Here is a 27,505-nt window from a genome sequence, read left to right as displayed (position 1 = left end):
CTGGCAAGCAAATGGACAAGCACAGGCATGTACGGGCAAACAACTAATATGTGGGCAGTCTAGTAGCTGCCCCATAACATAGGTGATCGTACTCCATTGCCTGCGTGCTTCAGGCACGGGTGGCCAAGCAACTCGTGCATCCACAGAATGTACTACTGTTGTCTGTTGTGTTGCCTACACTACTTGCATCTTCTCAGAGGTATGATTAGGGGCAGACAAGGAGCCCATGCTGCAGTGTTGGAACAACATAATTTACTTAGCTATATCTGGAAGGATGGATTGTATTGCCACATGCTCTGGTGCCATCAGCATTGTGTAGGCTTAGCATCACTGCTTGGCATGCTGCTGGTCGTTGCTTCACACATTATTTGTTATTTATTATTTATCATTTCTGGAAGGTTCTTGAAATATATTACATTTGAAATGTTTGCATGTATGCAATATTCAATGGTTGTAGGAATATTAGCTCATTGGAACATTTGATGTTTGAATATATAACTGCACTCACTGTCCAAAGATCAGTATTGTATTGACAGTACATCAGTGTCAGGAATAAACTTACTTTCATTTCTAACTGTTGTGCTTTGCTGACGAACCTGCCTTTGGATTTGGATGCTAATGAACCTGCCTTTGGATTTGGACTTGATTGTGATTTTGACATGACATTGTTTGGTGGAATGGGTATCCTCAAGGCATCTTCATCACCATTGCTTCAATTAGGCAATGTAAAATCCTCAACTGCACAGACAGGAACCAAATGCAAGCAATACATCAGTCCCACAGTCTGTATATTCAGGAGACCGCTGCACATCAGACGCCTACTCGTGATTTCTGGAGATACTGGTCACAACCTTACAAAAGAGCTGAAAGGATTTGACTGAGTTGCCAGATACAACAGGTTGTATGACATGATGTGTTTGGAAAATGTGTACTTTTACTTGGATGGTACAGCTCAATAGCTCGGAAAAAATTCCCTGCTGAACTGAAGAAAATTTTTAGTGACAGTTGATAGCAAGTCCTTTTAACAGAAGAACAATATCAAAGAATAGGGTTCAGTGTCATGGTGCAATGACAGTCATTGATAAAGAAAGTTTTGACAATTTACAGCACTGTAAATCCCAATATGACAGGCACCCGCAAAATCTCACAGTTGATGATAGGAGTTGCAGAGGACATGTACCAAACTCTTCTGGTAAAGAAGGCCACAACAACAGAACAGTCATCAAGTGACACCAGTGTATCTAGGAAATCCACAGAAAAGAGGAGTTTGGGAGAACCACCATGACCTTGCTCCTCCCATATGCCAGAGAGTAAGAGAAAAGATACAGTAGAGTAAGGCAGCCAGAAATGTTGAACTGAGTTCACAAAGTAACCATAAACATCAGGAGGTAACAGAGAATGTTGAAGAAGAGTTGTATCAATCTTTCACACCAAACTCCACCAGTCAAATGTGCGATGGAGAATCGACTCGGCCAACTTGGTCTTATGCCACCACCATCAAATGACAACTCAGCATCTAATCAAAGTGGGTATGACCAATTCCACCACCAAGTAAAACGTCCCATGGGAGGACAGACATCTGAAGGATGGAAGACAACACACTGCTCTGTTTTCACTGTGGAAACCCTGGACATGTCATATGCCACTGCAGAGGTGGAAGACAACACGCTCTAGCCATTCCCTGTCGCTCTACAGATGTACCAGCCACTTACCTATCTGCTGAATTCAGGAAATCTAAGTGAAGTGGCCATTTATGGAAGTGAGGTAAAGGTAAAAATCCTTCATGGATGACAGTTACAGAGGTGACAGGATATCCTGACAGCCAACCAGTTTGGGCAATAATCAACTTGGGATTCTTTTTCTGTGATTTGAATGCTTATCATTGTCAGCTAAAGAAAATTGTTTTCTGTCATACAAACGTGATTGTATATAAGGTTGCATATGGGGAATATATCCAGCCGACAGGAGCATGTATTGTAAGAATAACTATCACTGACAGACCAGAGACATTCAAATCTGTCATTTAAACGGAATGTAGTCATGACATTACTCTCAAAGGGGCTTATTTAGGCATCACAATCAATTATAGGTTGTGGAAGACAATACCTCCAGACCAGCGAACCTGTACCAAACAGCACATATAACAGCAGCCACAACTCATCCCTAAAGGTCTGTGTGCAGGGACAACCAAACCAGTCCAGGGAGGGTAGCTTAGTGTCACTGATGAAGAATCATGCTCCGCTACCACTACAGACAATGCAGGGGTGGAAGCTACTATTGAGTTGCCAGCTGACAGAGGAACAACACTGATGATCACACTCCCTGCTTGATGCAGCACTGTTTGGTGTCAATGCCCCCACATGCTACAGACAGCATGGCACAGCTTCTGCATCACACACAGTGCTTCCTGCACAACTCACAACTTCTTTGACTGTGTCCTGCTTGCCCAATGTCCCACCTGTGCAGGAATCAATGCCGCTGCCTTCGCTTTTTCAGATTCTGACAATGCTTCCTCACCTCTAGCCCAAAAACTGCCAGTCCACACGGTCCTTCCTTCCTGCCTGTTGCCGGCAATCCAGGCCCTACTTTCTTCCTCAGATATTTTCTTTTTTCTTTTTCAATAGGCGCCTTCACAGCATGCCATTTGCTTCATCTCCACCCCATTCTGTGTCATCTGCCCTGGATGCAGGTGCTGGTCATCTCTGATTGTGGTCATGTCCTGAGGCCCCCCTCCCAGGAGTCTTTCTCTCTTTGCAGAGAGTCAGACTCTTTTCAGCTTCTGACTGAATTTCAAAACACCTGCTACTTTTTTCAATAGATTTCTTTTTATAAAATGAGGACACCTTTCCTAATGCAGTAACCCAAATATTGATCATTATTTATTATGTATTCAATCAGTTTACTACTTGCCATTATTACTCACTTTTTGTCAGAAGGAATTTAGTAAATGAGGTCTGTTCTTCCTTTATGACCCACTAAAATTAAGGGGAGTTTATGCACACTAAAGTAACTGAACTCCTTTACCTAAGATGCTGTCGCCTCAGTGACAGTGGAAACTGCAACTGTTAGTAGGTGATTTAATGGGCATCACCCACATGTTAGTAATATTCACTCTATCCTATTTTCGGGATGATAGTCTGTAAATCAAAAACAGCTAAAAATCACAGGTCCATATGGAGTGTGACTTTCAAACAATTACTCACTGTATGCAATAGTAGAGAAAAGAAAATTCTTTTACTCAGCACTTCGCAATGATCTAATGTTATGGTCAAATATAACATATTCTGCATTATCTTCCATGCATTCTGCCAAGCATACATTAAACTGCAACTTCATCTGTTATTCCTTATTTGTAAAATTGGTGTCTTCTTATGGTACAAGGATGTTAGACAGAATAATTCATTAAAAAAAACATTGTTGATATGTGAGGAATCTGGACTGTTAATGAACACACAAAAATTATCACAACCAATCTCTTTAGTTGGTATTTCCATTACTGACTAAACAAAGATTATATGTTGTCTCCGTATGCATATTTTGTTTAATTCAGGTTATATACAGTGTTTTTAATCCCAATACTTTTCTGTGATCACTACCAGAAAGTGGATCAGACTGCTCAACAATTTTTTACAAATTTGGTGTCTTGTTAATTTATGCAAATATACTTGATGAGAGGTGTATAATTTGCCAAAATGTGTAATGGAACAATCAATATAATTGACTGGTTAAAGTGATTTGTGTTATTGAATTCAGGCCAGTTTAAGGCAAGGATAAGTGAGTAACAGTAAGTTTCCCTCTACAGAAACACAGAAACTCTTAAATTCCTTACCAGCTGCAGCAAGTGTGAATGTGATGGCTAACATGATGCAAAACATTGCCACCAAAAGTATAGCGTGTGTTGCCATAATAGAATATATTTTAACCCTTCAATCTTTAGCGTCACCATGCCTAAACGTAAAGCGGGAAGGAAGTGTTGTGACAATTGTGTGCGATTTATTTCTGGTTCTCTTCTTTTCCAGTGATGAATCTGTAGCCTGTGATTTCATAATGTATTCTTACTGCCCACAAAGCTTACTACCATCATTTACTCCACACAATTTTCTTTCCCTCCTGTCTAATACAGATTTATCTGGGTTACATGTGATATATTGTTAACCATTTCTCAGAACTTCGGGTTTGACATTGTACATTTTACAACATTTTTAATAGTTTATAAAAGGATGCATGTATTCTCAATATCTTCTTGCAGTAGAGTCTTCTATGTATTTAGTATCCACACTGAAATGTTTGTTTCAGGGGCACAGAGAAGAGGATGTGTATTATCAGAGGGAGCAACTGTTCTCACTTATGTATTCCCCCTTCATCAGTCCCCCCTTTTGTCTCTCATTCATATTCCACCCTCCAAGTTTTATGACACACACAAACCTTTCAGTACTTCCACACACGCAACATGCCTTGAGTTCCCTTATTATTTTAATTAAATTCACAGCATTTTCAAAATAACAAAATTAGTAAAACTCAGGGGATAATAGAGTTACAATCAATAGAGGCTTAATAAGAGTTTATTTTCACATAATCTACAATATGACTTATGAGGGATTAATGGCAGTGTTGCACGCATGGGTACAGATATAAAAAAAAATTTCTCACATTTTGCGCTGAAGGCAGTGCTTGAATAATACTATTTAGTGGAGTGTGGAGTATTTGCTCTAGTAGTTTATTTTCATTAAGTAGCAAATTGTAGAAGCTCACATAAGAGAGACTAACAAATATAACAACAAAAATAATCAATTATTGACAAAATAATTTAACTTGATATATAAAAACTCTAGTAGTCACCAAGCGGCGGCAGAAACACAGACACCAATTTCTCAGAACTCCGCAGGCGGGAACCAGCACTACAACATCCACCTGGCCTTATTTTATATTAATTTCTTCCATCTCAGTATTTTGCTTCACTCCATTTTAGTTTTCTACATCTGTCATTGTCTTACACATCTATTTTTCACTGCTCCCCTACCACCTCTGTTAAATACAATGCACTTAGCTTTTCACTTTTATTAACTCATAGATGATGTTTAAGCAGTAATCTCTGCCTGCATATTACCCTGTCTTCGACCTTTAAGCTCTCAGGTTTTCATATCTTGTCCAATGCAGTCCCCAACAGTCATTCCTTCTCATTCCATGCAGTCTCTTCTGATCTGCTGTTCTGGGTGACCTTCCCAAAACTGCCCCTTTTTCCTAGACCTCTCCAGTCCTTTCCCTTCACCCCTCTTCCTTTCCCTTCAACCATTCTGCCTGAAGAAGGAGCCACTGGCTCCGAAAGCTTGTCAAATACAACCGTATTTTGTGTGTGTGTTCTGCTGCCGCTTGGTAAGTAGATTTTTTATCTATCCAGTTAAATTATTTAGACTAACAAATGTGGTTTTTATCATTGACAGAGCTTTTACTGTTTCTTTCATCTATCCACAAAGTTTTAATTACTGAAAACACTCTTTTGGGAGATGCATTAGAACCTGGAATAGTTAGTGAAAATTCAACCAAGTGTTTAAATGTATTAGATACACACTCATTGCAAAGAATGAGTAAAATTTTCTCTCTGTTTTTCACTGACACCAACATTACAGTCCAGCAGTTTACCTTCACTCAGATTACACAACAGCACTCATCAAATAGTTCTCCCTTGTCCATAGTAAAGTTCACGACACTAGATTTTACAAAACTAAGCAATTCTTGAACACTAATACAGCTGAAGGTTTTACATAGGGTGGTCTTCTTCATCAGTTAAAGAATTACCAGTAATGGTTCACATCATTCACGAATCCATCCAATGCAGGTACCAGAAAGAGCTGTGGTGATATTGTTAAACTGGTGATGTGTCACTAGCCCCTCACTTTTCAACTAATGTAACTATTGTTTTACTACAATCAAACAATGGGAATACCCAGGATGGAATGTAACAATACTATGAGAAGGAAAGTTGCTACTCACCATATAGTGGAGATGCTGAGTCACAGATAGGCACAACAAGATGATTTTCACATTTAAAGCTTTCGGCCAATGGCCTTTGTCAACGCACACACACAAATGCAACTCACACACACCACTGCAGTCTCAGGTAACTGAAGCCCTACTACGAGCAGCAGTATCAGTGCATGATGGGAGTGGTGACTGGGTGGGTGAAAGGAGGAAGCTGTGGCTGGGAGGGGGAGGGATAGTATGGTGGGGTTGGCAGACAGTGAAGTTCTGCAGGTTGGGATGCGGGCAGGGGAGAGGTGGGGAGAGTAGCGGAAAAGGAGAGAAATAAAAATAAATAAATAAATAAATTTAAAAAAAGACTGGATGTCTTGGCAGAATGACGGCTCTGTAGCGCTGGAACGGGAGCAGGGAAGGGGCTAGATGGGTGAGGAAAGCGACTAATGAAGGTTGAGGCCAGGAGGGTTACAGGAATGTAGGATGTATTGCAGGGAAAGTTTCCACCTGCAAAATTCAGAAAAACTGGTGTTGGTGGGAAGGATCCATATGGCACAGGTTGTGAAGCAGTCATTGAAATGTTTGGCAACATGTTCAGCAACAGGATGGTCCATTTGTTTCTTGGCCAAAGTTTGTCAGTGGACATTCCTACAGACAGACAGGCAGACAGACAGACAGACAGACAGCATGTAGGTTGTCATGCCTACATAGAATGCAATACAGTTGTTGCAGCCTAGCTTGTAGACCACATGACAGGTTTCGCAGGTAGCCCTGCCTTTGATGGCATAGGTGACGTTAGTGACTGGACTAGAGCAGGTGGTGGTGGGAGGATGTAGGGGGCAGGGGTATCTTTCCAGTCTCCCACCACCTCCCAAAGCCCTACCGTCCGGCCACAGAGAAGCATTTCCCTCATAACTCAGGACCACCCAGGACTGGAGCAACTGAATTACATTCTCCACCAGGGTTTTGATTACCTCTTGTCGTGCCCACTATCCTTCCCAACCCTCCCACAGTGGTATTCCGCCGTCCACCGGATCTACACAATATATTCATCCATCCTCACACAACCTCTGCTCCCAATACCTTACCTCATGGCTCATACCCCTGTAATACACCTAAATGCAAGATCTGTCCCATACATCCTCCCACCACCACCTACTCTAGTCTGATCGCTAACATCACCCATCCCATCACAGGCAGGGCTACCTGTGAAACCAATCATGTGGTCTACAAGCTAAGCTGCAACCACTGTGCAGCATTCTAAGCTGCAACCACTGTGCTGCATTCTAAGCTGCAACAACTGCTGCATTCTATGTACGCATGACAACCAACAAGCTGTCCGTCGGTATGAAGGGCCACCGACAAACAGTGGCCAAGAAACAAGTGGACCACCCTGCTGCTGAACGTGCTGCCAAACATGATATCCTTTATTTCAATGACTGCTTCACAGCCAGTGCCATATGGATCCTTCCGAACAACACCAGATTTTCTGAATTGTGCAGGTGGGAACTTTCCCTGCAATACATCCTATGTTCCCATAACCCCCTTGGCCTCAACATTTGTTAGTCGCTCTCCTCACCAATCCAGCCCCTCCCTACTCCAATTCCAACACTACACAGCCGTCATTCTATCACCACATCCACTGTTTTTTAATTTTACTTTATTTTATTATTTTTATTTATTATGAAGTTGCAAGAAGATGGAAACAATATACAGGAAAACTGTACAGCAGACCAGACCTGTCTGAAAGCATCATGGAAGAAGAAACAGAAGTAGATGCACACAACATAGGTGAACCTATATTAAAGGTAGAGTTTGAACTAGCTCTGAAAAAATTGAAAAACAACAAATCGCCTGGTATAGACAATATCCCAGCCGAACTTCTGAAATCTGGAGGAGCAAAACTGAATCAGGAGTTGTATAATCTTGTTTTCAACATGTACGAGCAGGGTAAAATTCCTAAAGACTTTGAGAAAAACATTATGAACCCCATTCCAAAGAAGGCAAATGCTACAAGATGTGAAAATTATAGGACACTCGGCCTAGTTACTCACGCCTCTAAAATATTAACCTCGATTATCCTAAAACGCATAGAACAAAAAGTCGAAGCTACACTCTCCGAAGACCAGTTTGGATTCCGGAAAGATAGAGGAACCAGAGAAGCAATATTTGCTCTAAAACTAATAATAGAGAAACGACTAGATAAGAACCTGAAAACATACATAGCTTTCGTAGATGTAGAGAAAGCCTTTGATAATGTTAAATGGGATAAAATGTTTGAGGTACTCAAAAAAGTAGGAATAGACCATAAAGATAGAAAAATGATATGGAACCTATACAAAAACGAGACAGCAGTTATCCGTGGACGGACAAAACAAGAAGAGGTGCAGATACGGAAAGGTGTCCGACAAGGTTGCGCACTATCCCCTGTTATCTTTAACGTATACATTGAAGAGGCGCTGAAAAAAGTAAGGGAAAATTCACAGACAGGTGTAGTAATTCATGGCCAACGAATAGATATGATAAGATATGCCGATGATATAGCTGTCCTGTCTGAAAGTGAAGAAGATCTTGTAGTCCTACTGAATAGAATGGATAAAGTTATGGGTGAAGAATATAATATGAGAATTAATAAAGCACAAACAAAAGTAATGGCATGCGACAAAGAAGATCAAGTGAAAGTCCAAGTTCATGTAGGCAATGAACTGCTTGAACAAGTTGATAAATTTACTTATCTGGGCAGTAATATTACCAGGGATGGAAGGAGCAAGGCAGAAGTGAGAAGTAGAATAGCTCAAGCAAAGGCTGCTTTTAACAAGAAGAAAAACATATTAACATCTAAGAGCATCAGCCTTGCAACCAGGAAAAGATTTTTGAAATCATATGTGTGGAGTGTGGCATGCTATGGGTGTGAAACATGGACTCTCGGGACAGAGGAACAGCAGAAGCTAAATTCTTTTGAAATGTGGTGCTATAGACGCATGCTCAAAATAAAATGGATCGACAAGGTCACAAACGAAGTGGTTCTGGAAAGAGCAGGTGAGAAGAGAAGCTTCTGGAGTTTCATTGTTAAAAGAAGAGTGCAATTTACAGGCCATCTATTAAGACATAAAGGACTCCTGAACACAATCATAGAGGGATATGTCGAGGGAAAAAGACCAAGAGGAAGACCACGACTGAGGTACATGGATCAAATCATGAAAGATGTGGGATGTGACACCTATAAAGAAATGAAGAGAAAAGCTGAAAGACGCACAGAATGGAGACAAGCTGCCATTGTAGCAGTTGCAAACCAATCCTTGGATTGACCACTACAGAAGAAGAAGAAGAAGATTTATTTCTCTCTTTTTCCATTACTCCCCCCCCCCCCCCCTCCCCTGCCCCCCACACAGCCTGCAGCACTGCACTCTCTGCCATCCCCACCATACTATTCCTCCCCTTCCCTGCCCCAGTCTCCTCCTTTCCCCCACCCAGCTGCCACTCCCATCATGCACTGGTGCTGCTGCTTGCAGTGTGGTTTCAGTTGCCTGAGACTGCAGTCATGTGTGCGAGTTGTGTTTGCATTGAGTGTGTGTTTGCATATGTGTATCTCTTGTTGGCAAAGGCCATTGGCCGAAAGCTAAGTGTGAAAATCTTCTTCTTGTCCCTATCTGAACACAGCATCTCCGCTATATGGTGAGTAGCAACTTTCGTTCTTGTAATATTGATTTACTACATATGTCAAAAATCTTTTGTCTGCAACATCAGTTACATTTACATTTTCTTTTTCTATGCACAGAATACTGTTGGGGAAAATACTGTAACTAGCTTGAAGAAACTGAAGAGTGATTAAGGAGAGCAGATGTTTTGAAGGGGGGGGGGGGGGGGAGGAAGTCTTCAGAGTGACAGGATACTTGTTAAGGGATGGGAAGTAGGATTCTAATGCTTGGGAAATATCAATGACACTTTAAACAGCTGGTAGAAGGTATAACCATCTTATTTTACTCCAGCCTAAGAGTTTCTTGTATTTTACTTCAGTGAAGTCAGAGAAGGATTTTAGTTTCTCAACAAGTGGGCAGTACAGGCATGGAAATGTTGGTAGATTTAATCAATAATGATCTGTATATCAACTAGTGTGCAATCTGTGCCAGTTTGGACAATGCCGTGTACAATATGAGCAGAACACCCTACACCAATCAAATTATTTTCACGCTTTCACTGCAACTTAAAATAAAATACTGTTTTAATCTTTCCATTTCTTTACTCCATATTTGCTGTGTATGTCGTCAGCAGAAACTGTTACGACATTTCTCTTAAGATTGTACTTCTCCAACATCATCTGTAAGACATACGGAGTCAAATGCTCTGGACTTCCACAACCAAAGTTCACCAACTACGACACTCTCATTACAATGCCTTTATCTGGGCGGTAAAACCTAACCACTAAAGGGCTAGTTTGAAGTCTATGTGGCTGGAAGAATCTGTCATCACTGAAATAGACTTTACTGCTTTCAGTTCCTTCATTATTTGTTAGAAAATGGCACAATCACATTCATGGTCACTAATTTGGTTTTCATTTGTGAGCATGAGAACTTCTTGTTGAACAATGATTTAATTAATTATCTCATTGAAGCTGTCCATGGACTTGAAACTCTGGTTGAATATGTGGTACACAAATAAAGCTTCTTGGACCAGAAGTTGCTTATCCATGTCTGAAACTACCTTCTGCAAAAACTAGTTATCAAATTTTGACCTTGAAGAGTTAACCTGGAACTCAGCTTTATGTTTGTCAGACTTCATGTGAGTTACTATTCAATGTGCATTCCATGTCCAGTGCCACATTTTGGACCACAAAACTGCACCCACAGCATTCTTCTCACTTCTTTTAATTAATGGGAATTCTTGCAGTGCCTTACTGTTTAGTTTACACTTGCATTTTCCCATAATTAACATAAGCAATATTTAGATAATCAGAATCCCTGCTGCAAGCACTGGAAACACTGAACTACTCTACACAGTACAACACACCGAAGTTAGAACACATGCACCTGTTCACATGATCACAATAACATCAATTTTCTGAATCAATCAATATATTATATGAACTTGACAACTAAAACAGTTCAGTTTTTTCATGCAAATGACACACAATGCTAGTGTTCAGAAACTTCAAACAAACAAACCATTGTATCAGGATAGGTAATAAGTGTAAAAAGGTAAAAAGTCACACTAAGAGGGAAATGCAGGACATTTCACTGTTCCCAAAGAGGGTTTGGGGACTCCGGGACATTTAATTAAAAACTGGGACTGTCCTGGAAACATTGAGACAAATGGGAACCCCAGGCTTGCCCCACACATTTTCCCTAATTGTTCACCCCCATCCTCTCCCCCACCTTCTACACATGTGTCTGCTTGGGCAACCATTCATTAACAGGCAATGTTCGGGGGGGGGGGGGGGGGGAGAGAGAGAGAGAGAGAGAGAGAGAGTTAGAGTTAGAGTTAGGGGGCAGGACAGGAGGAAGGGTGGGGGGTGGGGTGAGGGGTCACACGCGCATGCGTATGTGTACTGTAACTCAAAAAAGCATTCATCCCAAAGCTAGCAAAGATCTCATTATTAACATTACTATAAACTGCACTTACTTAAATGCACTGATTAAACAGAAATTCAACAATTTCTGTCATTTTTTCTGAAATTTGTTCACATGAAACAAAGTATCTTCTTAGAATATTTTAGGTTATTGAAGCCGGCCATGTAGTTTACTTTTTGCTGCTGTTTCACAGTGTGCATGCTTTGCAAGAAGTAATAAAATGGCAGTGTAAGTAGGCCATTGCAATGCTATACAATTAGTCTGGTGGTTGATATAACTTAAATTTTTGCTATATCACAGAGTGAATGACACAGTGGAGCCACGTATGCACACAAGCACTTCATGCATGCAACCACACATGCCACACATCCTCACACACACACACACACACACACACACACACACACACACACACCACTTAGCTATATGCAGCAACATGGTAAAGTTGAGTGTGTTGATGTGCAAGCCAATATACATATAAGCAAATTTCTGGTTGAACATTTACTGTAAAACTGTTTTTGGATTTTTCTCTGCAAATAAATGAAGTCCAAATTCATTCATGGAAATAAAGCAGTGGACTTTAATGCTTTAAAGTCACATTAGTCAGTCATTTTACCCCAGATGTAAAGAATATCTTTTACTTTGTTAGGAGTTTAGTTTTGTTTACTAGCAAATACGAAAACTAACAGACATCACTATTTTATGAAGCAGGATGTAGTGCAAAAAAGATTAATGAGTGAACTTTGACTGGAAAAATGTCTTGATATACTATTTAACTGTCCAAAGGTTTGTATAATATTACTGTCAAAGTAGAGAATTTTTTAAAATTTTTTTCATTTAAATTGTATCAAAAACTACCTGAACTTTGATGCCTTGCAGTGTAATCTGCCCAGTTTCTTGATGTCAATAATTATATAAATGAAACTCACCTGAATGGTAACTTGAAGCTTGAACCAAGGCTGCTTATACTTGAAGTTACCCCACCAGACGTAACCGGAACATCAACAGGCATTGTCGATGATCGTTGCATCGACTTTCCTTGCACAGAGTGAGTTTCTCCCTCTCCTTCTTCTAATTCATCCTCATCTCCAACCTGAGAACTTTCTTGAGTAAAAGTTGCACTACGAGACACACCCTGAGTTCGTCCCCGACCACCAAAAAGCACCGGGCCTCTCTCACTGTCTGACAACTCTAACACAACTGCTGCAGCGTTTGAATTATACTGAGATGCACTGGGATGATCTTGAACGTTAGGTGGTTCTGGTGACTCTGTGTCTTGGGGTATGTCATCTTCCATATGTAGAGCCCCAAGGGGGTCATTCTCCGTAACAGGTGTCCTTACGGGTGAGGTCTTCTGGGAATGAGCAGCAGAATTCTTACTAGGAGAATCTAGTGGTCCATTTACATGATTTGGGTCACACTGAAAATTCTCTCTTTCCTCCTGTGTCTGATGTGTATCACTTGCAGTAGTTGCAGAGTGCAAAACTTGGGGAGTTTTATTTACCATAAAGGAGGACGAATTCTTAATATTCTTATTCTTCACATTATTATGATAATCAAGAAGAGAATCAGTGCTGCTTTTCTTAAGACTACTGTCACTGTCTAGCTTCTTCATACCTACACGATCCCACATTTCATTTCCTACCCGACTAACTTTTGAACCCCAGGCAGACATTAGTTTACCAAAGTGTTTGGGTGTGTTACTGCCAACAGAGTCCAAATCATCAGTACTGCCAGCTGAACTTCGCTCTTCCAGATGTTCTGACGATGATTCCCGGCTTTGACGCCGTAATGTTAGGCTGTTTCTACGACCAAACAGAGCCCTGCCAAAATATACAACACGAAAATTAAAAGAAAATACTGCATGGAGAAAAAGACTACTACAATGGTTGATGTAATTTACCTGCTTGGAATGACTTTAGAACTTGGAGATTTTGTAGTTCTGGGAAGTTCTGGAATTGAAGGCACATTATTGGTGTTGTTATGAAGTTCTGCCTGAAGACCAAGTTTGTCCAAAATTTGAGCATCATTGGCAAAACTCTCTGACCTGATCAGAAAAAAAGTAGAGAATAATTTGAAAACTCTAATTACAAAAAGCTACTTCTTAATGTCTGTTGTGATCAGTACTCTACACTGACAAGCACAATAATGTAACTGGACAATAAAATATGCAATGTGTGTCCATAACTGTAATGTAATATCATGTGTCGAATAGTAAAATTACAAGGAGACAGGATGGCTGACCAGTATTTAATCTTTAGGAAGCACAGTTTCAACAACTGAGAGTGACACATTTAAAAGTGGAAAAAAATTATACCTGGGTTTTTGAACTGATAATTTCTTCCTCAGGAAGGGGAGAGGGATGGTTAGAAAGGAGGGACAGGTCATCTGACCAACAGACTGAGATAAAAACATTTATTGTGAGGACAAGGGATGGAGGCATCAGAGAGAGTAAAAGATTAAAGACAGTATATTCATAAGCATTGTGCCAGCTTCAGTACAGAGATGAATTAATCCATCTTTATGTCTCACTCTGATTGTCTATCATCCCTTGACTGAAGCCGACCCACTCTTTATCAAGTGTTTTCAGTCAGTCTCTTTCATCTTTGTCTCTCCTGTCCTCACAAAAGGAGGGTTCCTCTAAACCCGGAGCCTGAGCTAACGGTACCACAGGTTGGTGTAGTTTTTTCTACTTTTAAGTGTGTTCTTGGAACTGCAGCTCAAAGTGAGTACTGCCTGGCCAACCATATATCTCCTTTAATTACTCTATATTGTGTTACAGATAATCATGAAAACGTCGTACTACACACTTCAGGCAAAAAGTTTAAACTGTTCTATATCTAGTAAGCAGTACTTACAAAATTTGGGTTTTGGGAAACAGGTATCGACAAAAATGTAATACGACTCCTTCCTGTGGTCACTTAGACAAATTTCAGAACTTGCACACTGACATCAGCCTGTCTTAATTTATTCATTTGGGCTAACACACAGACAGCTTACAGCATGGTACTTCAGAGTCCTTAAACACGAAGTTAAGCCTAATACCTCTTACCCTGGAGTGCAGCGTGTATTCCAATGCGTTCACTGCTTCATTTCATTACACTATGGCACCACTATCAAGATACAGCAACACATGACGAACAGATTATGCATTAAAGCCAATAACACTGTTTTTCTTACATTCATCAATAATCATAACAAATTAATAGAATTTTTAAAATTAAGTAGCAGTAAAGTATATCAGAACATAGAAAATAGCTCACGAACAGTACTGAAAGGATAACATTTTTTATACTTGTAAAGGACAGAAGTATAAGCAAACAGATCTCTAAATAACTTTATAGAGTTGAAAATCAGCAACCACCTGGGTGCAAGGTGCTCACAAGTTTCGAAATAAGCTATGCAACAGAAGATGCAATGGAATGAGACATATTCAAATGAAAGCCAAGTTCAGCACAAAATGCGTTACAAGCTTTAACAGGGTCCTAGTTGGTGTACTTAATAGTCTTATATATATCACTTACAACTGAAAGTCTTTCATGTGTTATGACAACATTAGTGCAAAGGAAACCAGCTGTTCCTGAATTAAGGCTCTGTTAAACAGTCAGCTGCCCGCATGGCAGAAGGAACTGCTGCCTGTCATGGTCAGTGATGAATACACAATGAGCAGGGTTCAGTATTCAAGTAGTTAAATAGTGCTTCCTCTGAGTTTATTTGTAGCCATGCAGCTCAAACACTGAAAGTACTTTGTTGGGTCAAAATGCCAATGTCACAATTTGCACATAAGACTAATATCAAATGAAAGAAGTCGGCACTAAGGAATGAAGTGTCAATTAGCAGTAATTTTAACATCTATAAATAATAATAATAATAATAATAATAATAATAATAATAAATCTGGCATCATACTCACCAATAAAAAGAAGAAATTAACACAACTAATCAAAATATCCATACCCAATACAACAAATATACAAAAGAAAACAGGAGAAAAAATTGAAAAATACATCCAACTGGCTGAGGAAGTCAAGGACATGTGGCATCAGGATAAAGTTGACATTATACCAATTATACTATCAACTACAGGAGTCATACCACACAAGATCCACCAGTACATCAATGCAATACAGCTACATCCAAACTTATATATACAACTACAGAAATCCGTAATTATTGATACATGTTCAATTACACGAAAGTTCCTAAATGCAATATAACATATACTGTACAGTTACAAGGAAGTGACGCTTGATCGAGGTCCGCATCACTTTCCATTTTTAACCAGACTTAACGTCTGAGAAAGTAAAGAAATAATAATAATGTTTGTAGTGGGTGGTTGTGGTGCTGTCACTATAGGTTGAGAAAATCTGCTCTCATACAAGTATACACATATGCATGGAGATACCATAATTAAATAAAATGATTAAATTGATATACAGCTTATGCCTTGTTGAATTGCGAGCAAGTTGCCAAATCTGAAACACATTAAAACAGTAACCTTATCTATTTATAGAAGATTTTAAATAACAAAGAATATACAGGGAAGGGCAATCCTTAGACTTTGTTTTATCTAATGTTGTGGTAATCAGATGTGAACTTGACTAGTGTGTAGCACCCATAAGTCTGTTGATACTTGCAGTCTGAGGTTTGTTGTTTGTTGTTATCTGACACAATGAATAGAAAGTACACATTTGTTTTGCAAATATGGTGGAAACATGACTAATTAAAGTGATGTTTTGTTTGCAGAGCATTTTCCAGACATCCAGCCCCCATTAAAATTAAAGATTTGAAAAGAGTGAGTTGGTAGTGAGATCTGATATTCAGGTAGGCCAAAGTCTGTTACTGCAGAAGAGAATATTAACACTGTTGCACTTTGTTAATGCAATCACCTAATTAAATCTCAAAGACAAGCATCCAAGGAGTATGGAATAGCAAGAACAAACCTACAAAGTATTCAGAAAAAGCAAAAATTAATATCACACAGACTTCAAGGGCTAAATGTAAGTGATCCAGACAGGCACATGGAATTCTGCTATTCGTACACAATCAGGCAAGAAGTAGATACCAAGTTTTTTTTAAAAAAAAACATTCTTTTGAAGTGGGTAGTTGAAGTCAAATGGCAGAGTGAACAGACAAAACTATCTCTACTAGGATTCTACAATGGAGACAGAGTTAAACTCTCTTGGCATGAGTTTATGGGTAGGGATTTTCAGTGATAGATCACTCAAGACTTATTTTTTTAAATGGACTGACAATTCTGTAAATTACCTACTTATGATTCAAGATATGTTGGTAGAACTGGAAAATAGTCAACTTTTAAAAGCCTTCACTATTCTCATATACCACAGTCTGGTTATAGTCTCGAATATACTAAAAGATGAGGTTTATTCTGCGAAGATTTGTGATATTTAGCATTTGCAGGAATGAATCCAATCAAAATTTGAAAATCTACAGTTTTGGAAGCTTTGTGACAAAATTTATAAACCAATGTTGAAAACGAAAAAGTGGAATGTTTGCCTAGCACAGCATGGAAACTACTTTGTATCTTTTGTAGGTTCACAGAACTCTTCATGTATTTCTGTGCAGATAATAAATTTTTCCAGAATGAGATTTTCACTCTGCAGCGGAGTGTGCGCTGATATGAAACTTCCTGGCAGATTAAAACTGTGTGGCCGACCGAGATTCAAACTCGGGATCTTTGCCTTTCGCGGGCAAGTGCTCTACCAACTGAGCTACTGAAGCACGACTCACGCCCGGTACTCACAGCTTTACTTCTGCCAGTACCTCGTCTCCTACCTTCCAAACTCTACAGAAGCTCTCCTGCGAACCTTGCAGAACTAGCACTCCTGAAAGAAAGGATACTGCGGAGACATGGCTTAGCCACAGCCTGGGGGATGTTTCCAGAATGAGATTTTCACTCTGCAGCGGAGTGTGTGCTGATATGATTAATCTGCCAGGAAGTTTGTATGCGTGCTCTTTCAAGGAAAAATAGTTTTCTGTGTGTATGAAACTGACCAAGAAGAACAGGAAGATTATGGTCTATCAGACCATACATGTGGGAAATGATACTGTACTGGAAACACATACTGTTAGCGATTAACAGGGTGTAAGGTTGACATATTTTAGTTGGCATCTTAGTACAAAGGTGAAACTTTGCTCGCAAAGTACGGTGCTCAATCAAAGCAGAGAAATACTACTACTTTTTGTTGTTTTACGTAGCAAGGGCCCTCTGGGATCTAGAAAGCATTCAGATTTTCATTTTGTTTTTATACGACTATCTTCAGCATTTGAAATTCTTAGAGCACTTGACTTATTTTTGTAGAGAAGACTTTTTGGCCTCTTTCAACAATTTCATGCCACACCCCTTGGTATTGATTAGTAGTTAAATATCTTTCCGTGAGTTATGCTCATTAATAAACAGGTATCCTTTTACTTTCTGTGTATTATGCTTTCAACACATAAGTTTCGGTATTCATTGTAAATATCTCAGTTTCAATACTGACTACCATCAAATAAAGAATGTGCTTCACTTTCTCTTTTAACCATTTGCACAAATAGAACTACAGGCTCTTGATGAAAATAACAAAGAAATGTATCATTCTTCACACAATACTATCCTAGTATTCTTCTAGTATGCCTCTCCAGTGCATATACCTGAAGATCTACAATGACTCATAACCAGCTTCAAGAGCATATATGGGCAATTCAGTCAGACTAAAAATACCAAAAAGCATGCTCAGTCTGCTCTGGAATCACTCTGATAGGGTATGATGATATGATCTCCAACACATATTCAAAACACATACGAGATCTGTTCAAAAAATTCCAAGAACATTCATAATTTCGTGCCAATGGTGTGTTGGAGCAAAATGCAGTTGAGATCGCTGCACACACCTGTGTTTAATGTGTAACTGCCGGAAGTTTTGTTGTTGTAAGTCTGTTAGTTATTGCTCAGTGTCATATTGAGTAGAACGCTGTGTTTCGCAGTATGTGCGCAGTTTGCGGATTTCGAGACGGCAGAGTTAGAGAAGTGATGCGTCTGCATTAAATTTTACATGGAACTAAAGAAAACCTTTACAGAGACACACCAAATGATGCAGGAAGCCTATAGTGATGAGCGCTTAAGATGGACTAAGTGTTCGAATGGATCACAAAGTTTAAGAATGGGCGGATGGAAGCTAAAGATGACCCTCTATGTCTACCAATGACACACGCCATGAATGTCAACAAAATTGTGCATGCCAATTGAAGACAGACTGTGTGAGAGATTGTAGAAGAATGTAGAATTTCAGTTGGATCATGTCATGAAATCCTGACACAGCATTGTGTTGCCGCCAAGTTCGTACCACAGCTCATGAGTCGAGACCGGAAAGACGTTTGCCTCACAATCTGTGATGAGCTTTAGGACTGTGTTAATGAAAATGAGATGTTCCTTACCAGAATCATACCTGGTGACGAGGCGTGGGTCTACAGTCATGATCTTGAGACCAAGGTTCAGTCTTCACCATAGATCGGGAAAGGTTCTCTAAGACCAAAACAAGCTCAACACATCATGTCAAATGCCAAAGCGATGCTGACAGTTTTCTTTGACTTTGAAGGATTAAATCATGAATTCGTGCCACAGGGACAGTGTGTTAATCGCTGGTACTATTGGGACGTGATGTGACACCTGCAAGAAAATGTGAGAAGGAAATGGCCAGAAATATGGCAAGGTAATTCATAGCTCTTGCATCATGATAAGGCACCTGGACATTCATCATTGTCGGTGTGTTACTGCACAAAAAACAAAATCACTGTGCTGCCTCATCCTCTGTACCATCCAGACCTGGTCTTGTGGACTTCTTTTATTTCCGAAGTTGAAAACCCCATTGAAAGGGTGAAGATTTGCAATGATAGATGAGATACAAGAAAATTCGCAGACAGCATTTCGAGCGATCTAGCAGGAGACATACAAAGACTGCTTCTGGAAGTGGAAATGGTATTGGGAGGGAGGGAGGGGGGAGGGAGGGAGGGGGGAGGGAGGGGTGGTGTATCAATTGTGGAGGAGAGTACTGCGAAGCGTAGCATTCACAATAAGTAAAAGGTAAGCACAGAAAAATTTTGTGGATAATGTTTCAGAATTTTTTGAACAAAACTCCTCAGTCACTTTGCCTACTAACGAAACACACTCTCTGAATGTTTCACTAACAAGAAAGACATGCAAAACAGAATTCCATTTACCCATCCAGTCGTCACACATCTCGCCAACTTGACAATGGTTGTCCCGCCTCTGCTATATGGCTATGAAATCTCGAAACTTTACTACCACGAAGGCAAGAATTCAGAACACTTTAAACAGCAGAAATTTTTCTGTACTGCAAATATCTAATGGGACCACTACGTAATGAGTGCTACACATTTCTTGCACATCATAACTCCACCTCGCAAACTCTACAACACTGCCATCATCAGACAATGTTTCTCCTCAACACACCTGGATTTAAAATCAATAGCTTCATTATCGCCACTGCTGCAAAACTTAACTTCCTACATAATCACAAAACTGTCAAACAGGATGCATAATACCATTTGGAAAAGATTATTCTTCCTCCAGCATCAGTACTTCACAATTTTACAAATGGGAACTTGGTCTGCAACATGCACTTGTCCCCATAACAGTTCTGACCCTACATTATGCTAATTAGTTACTTCAAATATTGCCAGAAAATGGAAAGTCCGGTGACAGTAGGGCATTAGTGCCTGGAGACAGTGGTCATGTGTGTGTGAATGCGGGTGAGTTTTCTACTTCTGAAAAAGGGCTTTGTCTACAAGCTGAAATATTTTTAGCATTCTTTTTCACTGTGTGCCTTCTCTGTGTGGTGAGTAGCAGTGTATCCTTTCCATATGGTTGGTATTCCAAATTTTGTCTCAGATTTGTTGCTCTCTCACCTATTCTTAAATTGTAAGATTCTCGATTGTCGTACTATAATAATTTCTTTATTAAATTCACTCTTAGGCAATTTCTGTTGTTTCCCTCGACTGACTATGCTGAGTAACAGTACTGTTTAATGTTGAATTCATATTGTTTATTGTGACGATTGTCAGTGTTTTACTGAAAGAAGGTTTCTTGGTTTCGAATAGTAATGTTTTTGTGTGATTTACTGCCCAGCTCTGGTGTCAACTGATAAGAAGAACTGTTTCTTATGTATACTTCTAACATATTAATGCAATGAGCAATGTATCAACAATACCTGCTAAGAAGCTTCCAAGCCTCAGTCTCAGAAGCTCGGTTTGGCTTTGGGCTGGCAGGCTGACCATGATGTCGCAGATTGAAGACAAACTCAGAACAACTACCACTCCGAGCACGTCTCCTCTGTGATCCTACTGTAGGGGAGTCACCTCCAAAAGCTGAGTCAAAAACGTCTGTCTCCTCTTCTGACAAAGATGGTCCATTGTACAAACCAGTCATCAATAGACCAGCACTGCTTTCAACTGTGTAAAACAATGTATGTACTTTAGCACAAAAAGTATTTTATAACTGTCATTTCTTTCAATAGAGCACACATTTATCTGGTTCCACATTCTAGCATCCCAAATTTCAACCAATTAACCTCAGTTGTATTAAATGTTCTCAGCACATTTGCAGCATTACTTCTTTATAGGGTGGTAGGTTGGACTTGATTTTGCAAATTGTAGAAAGTTACATAATCAAAGACAATGAAGAGAATTAACCCAATAAGACTATCAAAAACATTTAATACAACAGTTTCATTGTGAAAGCATGTGTGTTTATTCTAAACTTAAGTTCTAGGATTTTGAATTACAATTATGACACAGTTACGTGTGTTATTTACTATACCTACGGGAGTTAATGATAACACACAACTAATGCCTGTGGGAATTTGCTTAGCTACAGAGCGCTCCGCAACATAACCCAACATCAAGCAACACACCCCTTGCAATAAACTGCCATTAATAAAACAGAGATACAACTAGCTGCTTCACTTCACGATGTTCAATTTTGCTGTAAATATACAGGGGATATGCAGAATAACGTGAACAGTGGTAGTAATGGGGTGGTTGTGTTTGACGGTCAACAATGCAGGTACGGCACGTGTCATGCTGGACTGTGCATGTTCAGTACCAATTGCGCATTAGTAGAGGTTGTTTACGAGTAGAGCACATTTTGTATTTGCATTCAGAGCCTGAGGTTGACGTGCAATGAAAAGATCTAACAGAGTTCCAAAGAGGGCAGAATGTGGAGGCTCGATTAGCTGGAGCATAAGTAACCAAGACAGCCAACTTACTGAATGTTTCAAGAGCAACTGTTTGAACAGCATGACAGCCTACACAAAACATGGAAGGACATCATTGTATGAACGTAACAGTGGGCACAAATCAAAACTAAATGACAGAGATTGCCATACACTCACATGAATTGTGTCAAAACAACACAAAACTACATTGGCTAAAGTGACTGCAGAGTGAGCTGCTATACTGAAACCATCAGTGATGACAACCAACACAATGAAGTGTAAAACAGGGTGTCAGGAGCATAAATCCTGGACAGCCGATCAGAAGAAACATGTCATATGGTCCGATGAGTCAATGTTTTAGTTATTTCCAACACTGGGCCAGGTTTATGCCTGGAGAACGCCAAAAGAAGCCTGCAATCCTGATTGCTTGATTCCAATAGTTAAGTGTGGAGGTGGAAGTGTGATGGTGTGGGCAGCCATATCATGGCATTCTGCTGGTCCCATCATTACTCTCAAAGGCCATGTTACATCCAATGATTATGTGAACATTTTGGGTCATCAGGTGCATCCCATGTTTCAAATGTTATTCCCCAACAATGATGCCATATTTCAGGACGATAATGCAACAATTCACACAGCCAGGAAAGTACAATCATGGTATGAGGAGCATGCAATTGAACTGCAGCATCTTCCCTGGCCAACACAGTCCCCAGACTTGAACATTATCGAGCCCTTTCGGGCGGTACTGAAGCGCAGACTGCGGAGCTGATTTCCGCCTTCCTCTTCACTACAGGAGTTAGAAGAGGTTCTGATCAAAGAGTGGCACAACATTCCACTGAGGACTATACAATCATTATATACCAGTATTCCAAGAAGAGTCGCAGCTGTATTACGGGCAAATGGAGGTCCAACCCCTTATTATTACTAAATGATTCCCAAATAAGTACAGGTGTTCACATTATTTGGCCATTCCCTGTATCTTTGCCTTATGGGTCATTTTTGACAGACTACACATTGCCAGGATTTCGTTTGTGACACACTCTGGAAGATTGCATGTAGTGTCTTTGATGTTTTTTGATAATACATCTGATTGTATCCCAACATGCTTAATATCAGTGACTGAACTGGCACATTCATGGAATAGCATTTGGAATTCAGTACTTTCTTTATTTGTGCTTTGTATACTCAAACGATGTGAGTATCCAATAAACAGTAGTTCACAGTTATTATGTGATATGTCTGAAGAATGAAATGTGTGTCTTCTTTGTGGTTATTACCAGTTCCATTTTCTTGAAAACAGTTTTATTATAAAATAGTCTCCAGTATTCATTTACTTGGTATTATTTGTTTATGCACATTCTGATTATTCAACTTTCTAACTTAAGTATTCTATTTATTTTTGCAGTGTTTCACTTATGTATGTTATTTTTGGTAGTCAAACATTTTTAGAAGTGTAAGTTAGGTTCAACGCCACAAAAGATCCTGGATCAACAGATTAACCATATCAAAGGCATTTCACAACTGATACAGACCCCTCATCATAATTTTTTCCCACCCCTGCTTCTATCCCACATGTTCAACTTATGTGTTCTTATAACAGAGCCTTTTTCAAGTCTCATTTACTTTATGATGCTACTTCATTGATGCAACAAAAAAGTTAATTATGCCTATAGTGGGCATGGGATCATCGAGCTGGGACCTCGAATCAGTACTAAAGTGTTTCTTGTTTATATGAATAACATTATTATTACATCACAATAATAGTTGTGTCTACACCATTATCCAGATGAACAGCTGCTGTGGATGCAGGCCAGTGGAGACAGAGGTATGCTGGAGGGTGGGGGGTGGGGGGGCACTCATTCGTCTTAACTTCCATGGGACCTGCGATAACAATCAAATGTGGCGTCACGAAAGCTGTGGACAGGTGAACATTATTGGACACCCTCTGACAGTGATGGCACCTTCTAGTAGATCCAGTAAACCTCCAGGCCATGATTCTTTAAAAGGGGCGAACACCTATGTATGAGACCGGTTTGATAGATCAGATTTTGTAAACAGCTCGTCTTACTTCTCCGCATAGACTCCATTGAGGGATACACACTTTGTCCATGTATCCTCCAACTTTTTCATCCCATTGGAAAAATATTTTCTGTCAAACTCTGTAAAACACTCATTGACTGCAACTATCACTTTCTCATTTGATGTAAATTTCTTCCCAGTGAGTCAAAGCCTCTGGTTAGGGAACAAGAAGACGTCACTTGGGGCTAATTAAGGTTAATAGGGTGCACTTTCACCATTGTTATTGCTGATGTGTGGGAGTGTGCATTATCATGGTGAAAGAGAACTTTTCTGGGTGCCCTCCTTGGTCTTTTTTCACCCAACACAAATTTCAAATGATCCAGTTATGGATCTGCCTTTTTAAAGTAATCGATGAGCATTATTCCTTGGGGATCCCAAAAAGAGTACAGCCATCACCTTACTAGCTGACAGAATGGTCTTTGCCTTTTTTGGTGCACTTTCACCCACCTTTGTCCATTGTTTTGACTGTCATTTTGAATCTGGTGGGCAATGATAGATCCAGGTCTCATCAGCAGTCACAAATCTGTGCAAAAAGTCTTGCTGATTGCAATTTAACATTGCCAGACATCGTAATGAAATGTTGTTTCGGATATGCTTTTAGTTGGCCTTGAGCAATTGTGGCACCCACCTCGCATACAGCTTCTTCATACCCAATTCTCCATGCAGCATATTATGTACTGCTCAGTTGAGATGCCTACAGTCTCAGCAATACCATGAACTTCAATTCAGCGGTCTTCCACTACCATATCATGGCTTTTGTCAATGGTTTCGTGATGACGTCAACTCAAGGGCCGGAGTGCCCTTCGTTTTCAGTGCTTGTCCGACCAAGTTTAAATTCATTAATCCAAAAGTAAATGGTCTTCAATGATGGTGCAGAGCCCGCATGAAATTCATCGTAGCCTGTTTTGATTTGTGTGGCGGTCCAACCCTTCAAATGAAAATGTTTAATAACAGCACGAAACTCTGTTTTCTCCATTGTCAATCACAGTTGACAATTTATCAATTCAGACAGCCATCAACAACGAACTGTACATTGTATATTGTCCGAATTCTTCATAAATCCTTGGAATAATCAAGCTTACCAACCATGAAGATGCATCAAAAATGTTCTGTTCTTTAATGGAAATTTACCGACTTATCAAAACTATCTCCTGTAAAATATTTTACCTCCTGAACTATGTAGCATACATTCAGTGGTATACATGGATACTGCCTGCAAAATGTGCTGTCAATAGAGTAAGTAGTAAAGAAGTAATAAATTAAAATGTCATGCCTGACACTGAAGTTTTACTGCACGAAATGTAGTGAGCAACAAGCGTTTTTTTTTCCTTTCATTATTTTGTGTGTGTGTGTATGTGGGGGGGGGGGGGGGGGAGGTAGGGGGGGGTATCACAGAGTAAAAGTTTGTAAAATATATGAAATTATATTTAAAGTTCGTTGTAAGTCAATAAGTGCTCTCATTCTCAAATCCTGGATGACTGTAGTCTGGGTAATTTGAGCACCACGAGTTACTCTATCTCAACACATATAAACGGTTTCTAGTTTTAATACTTGCCTTATTGTAATAAACCTTTAGTAATATACATGAGTGTCCATGCCACAAGGCTAGAACTATGCTACTGTGGCTTGAGGAACTGATGTTGATATCTTGGTCACCAAATTCGCCTGATGTGAACCCATGGAACACGTTTGGGAAACCACTGGGCCCCTTTCCCACACCCCCAAGCCACCAGCCCATAATTTATGGGAATCCTGTTACCTGTGCATAGATATCGGTTGCCACATATCTCCAGAAACCTGTCAAAGACATACTGAATTTGCATCTCACAGAATTGCTGCTGTATCACGTTTCAAAGGTTGGCCAACAAGTTATTAAGCAGGTGTTCAACATATTTTGGCCTGTCAGTGCATTTCTGCACTTCTATATTTTTGACAAGCTAAAAGTACCTTTGATTAAATACTTTCCCCAGCTTCCCCTTACCAAGTATCATTCTCATCTACTCCTATAACTTAAGTGTTATAGAGTTTATTTTCACTTGTTTTTACGATTAGGAGAAATTTTGTTTCATGTGGATTACAAGGCATATAATAAACATTTTTAACTTTTGCAAGAATAGGGAAAATTTGTCAATCTGACCATACTGTGGTCCATGTTTTCGTTTTTTACAATGACTTTTCTGAAATGGCAAAAAGTATATCAGATTTCACACAAGACACATTTAAAATTGCCACAATTTAAAATGTTGTATAGTGAATATACACTAATGGAAACTCAACTTTCTTGCCAATTTTCAATTACAACAACAACTTTCAATTACAGTGGCTGGTTGAAATGCCACATATTATAACTTACATGGCTGTTGATGCAGGGGACGCACTGGTGTAAGCAAGGAAGTGCCTGAGGGTCTCACAATGCTGCCGTGACGTGAGCGGAAGCGGTCAAATTGTGCGAAGCCTGAGTCAGAAGGGTTTGCCTTGCTCGCACATTTAACATCTGTAAGCAATATACATGCCACAACTTCAACAGTGTATCTTCTGAACACTTGTCTATTTATTACAATTACAAATATGTAATTAAAAAAGAGATACAAGGAATTCATGCTTAAGCACAGTTTTATTTAGTCTTCTACTTGCTACTAGCTAAAATTATTGATGCAGTAATTTCTGTCCCCTTCACTTCCCGACTGTTCTATTCACATTCAAACTTGCATATCTGCTGTGAATTCCTGATTGTATAAAATATGTAGAGTATAATAGCAACTGTTTGGTATACAACACTTTTCTTTCTCCTGCATTTACATTCCAACATCACATGACAAAAGATATGAAGGGTATTTGTTTGTTGTAGTGGTCTTCAGTCCAAAGACTGGTTTTATGCACCTCTTGATGCTACTCTGTCCTATGCAAGACTCATCTCCGAATAACTACTGGGTCATTCCATGTCAAATAGCCTAACTTTGAACATTTTCCCCACTCGATCATCATGGATTTCGACGAAATTATATGTCAACATTTGCACATGTGTCTGATGAATATTGGTAAAGTTTAACATGTGTCAAAGCAATACTGGCCAAGATATAGTCACTTGTTTGACTCTGTGCATGACTTTACACAGAGCGAGCATGAATTTCTGGTGAATTTGAGCTGTTATGTTTCATGCAATATGTTGTTGAAAGATATCAAATTTGAACACCTTGTACAACTAGACACATTTTCTTAATAATAATAATAATAATAATAATAATGATGATGAAAAGAATTTTACCAGACATATACACTCAGAAAAATTTAGACAAAGTCATCAAAAATTTAAACGTTTTGCTGATAACATCTCAAAGATTATAGGTGAAACTTGGTGTGCAGTAACCTAACACCACAAGGGTCTCAAAGATAAAGCTTCATTTATGTAACACTTTGCCATACTGAATAAAATCCGTGCAAACTTGAATATTTTGTAAGAACAAAAAATGTGGTATTTTCAACCTGATTTTGTAAACCACTGTGTTCCATAAAACTTTTCAAACTGGGCTCATTAGGAAGACCATTGTTTTAACCACCTAAAAAGTGTATTTGATTACCCAACGCACATTAACTATGCTAGATAATTTGAATCAAAGTTGTCCACGAAAACTGCAGCATGAAAACAATGTA

At 39.5% G+C, this 27,505-nt stretch overlaps 1 protein-coding gene across 3 annotated transcripts in view; it reads right to left on the bottom strand.

Annotated features, from left to right (window-relative positions):
- LOC124621758 (DENN domain-containing protein Crag) overlaps positions 1–27,505 on the bottom strand; it is a 315,880-nt gene that overhangs the window by 143,781 nt on the left and 144,594 nt on the right. For all 3 annotated transcript variants that reach the window (XM_047147171.1, XM_047147172.1, XM_047147173.1), the window contains 4 exons: positions 26,208–26,348; positions 20,771–21,011; positions 13,444–13,587; positions 12,470–13,363 (listed from right to left, as the gene is read on the bottom strand). In XM_047147171.1, the coding sequence (XP_047003127.1) occupies positions 12,470–13,363; positions 13,444–13,587; positions 20,771–21,011; positions 26,208–26,348 (1,420 nt within the window). The remainder of the gene's footprint in view (positions 1–12,469; positions 13,364–13,443; positions 13,588–20,770; positions 21,012–26,207; positions 26,349–27,505) is intronic.

Source organism: Schistocerca americana, chromosome 7 (genome assembly GCF_021461395.2).
Source record: "Schistocerca americana isolate TAMUIC-IGC-003095 chromosome 7, iqSchAmer2.1, whole genome shotgun sequence".
NCBI classification, from domain to species: domain Eukaryota; kingdom Metazoa; phylum Arthropoda; class Insecta; order Orthoptera; family Acrididae; genus Schistocerca; species Schistocerca americana.
Note: the sequence above shows the minus strand (reverse complement) of the source record. Positions and strands in the feature narration are given on the sequence as shown.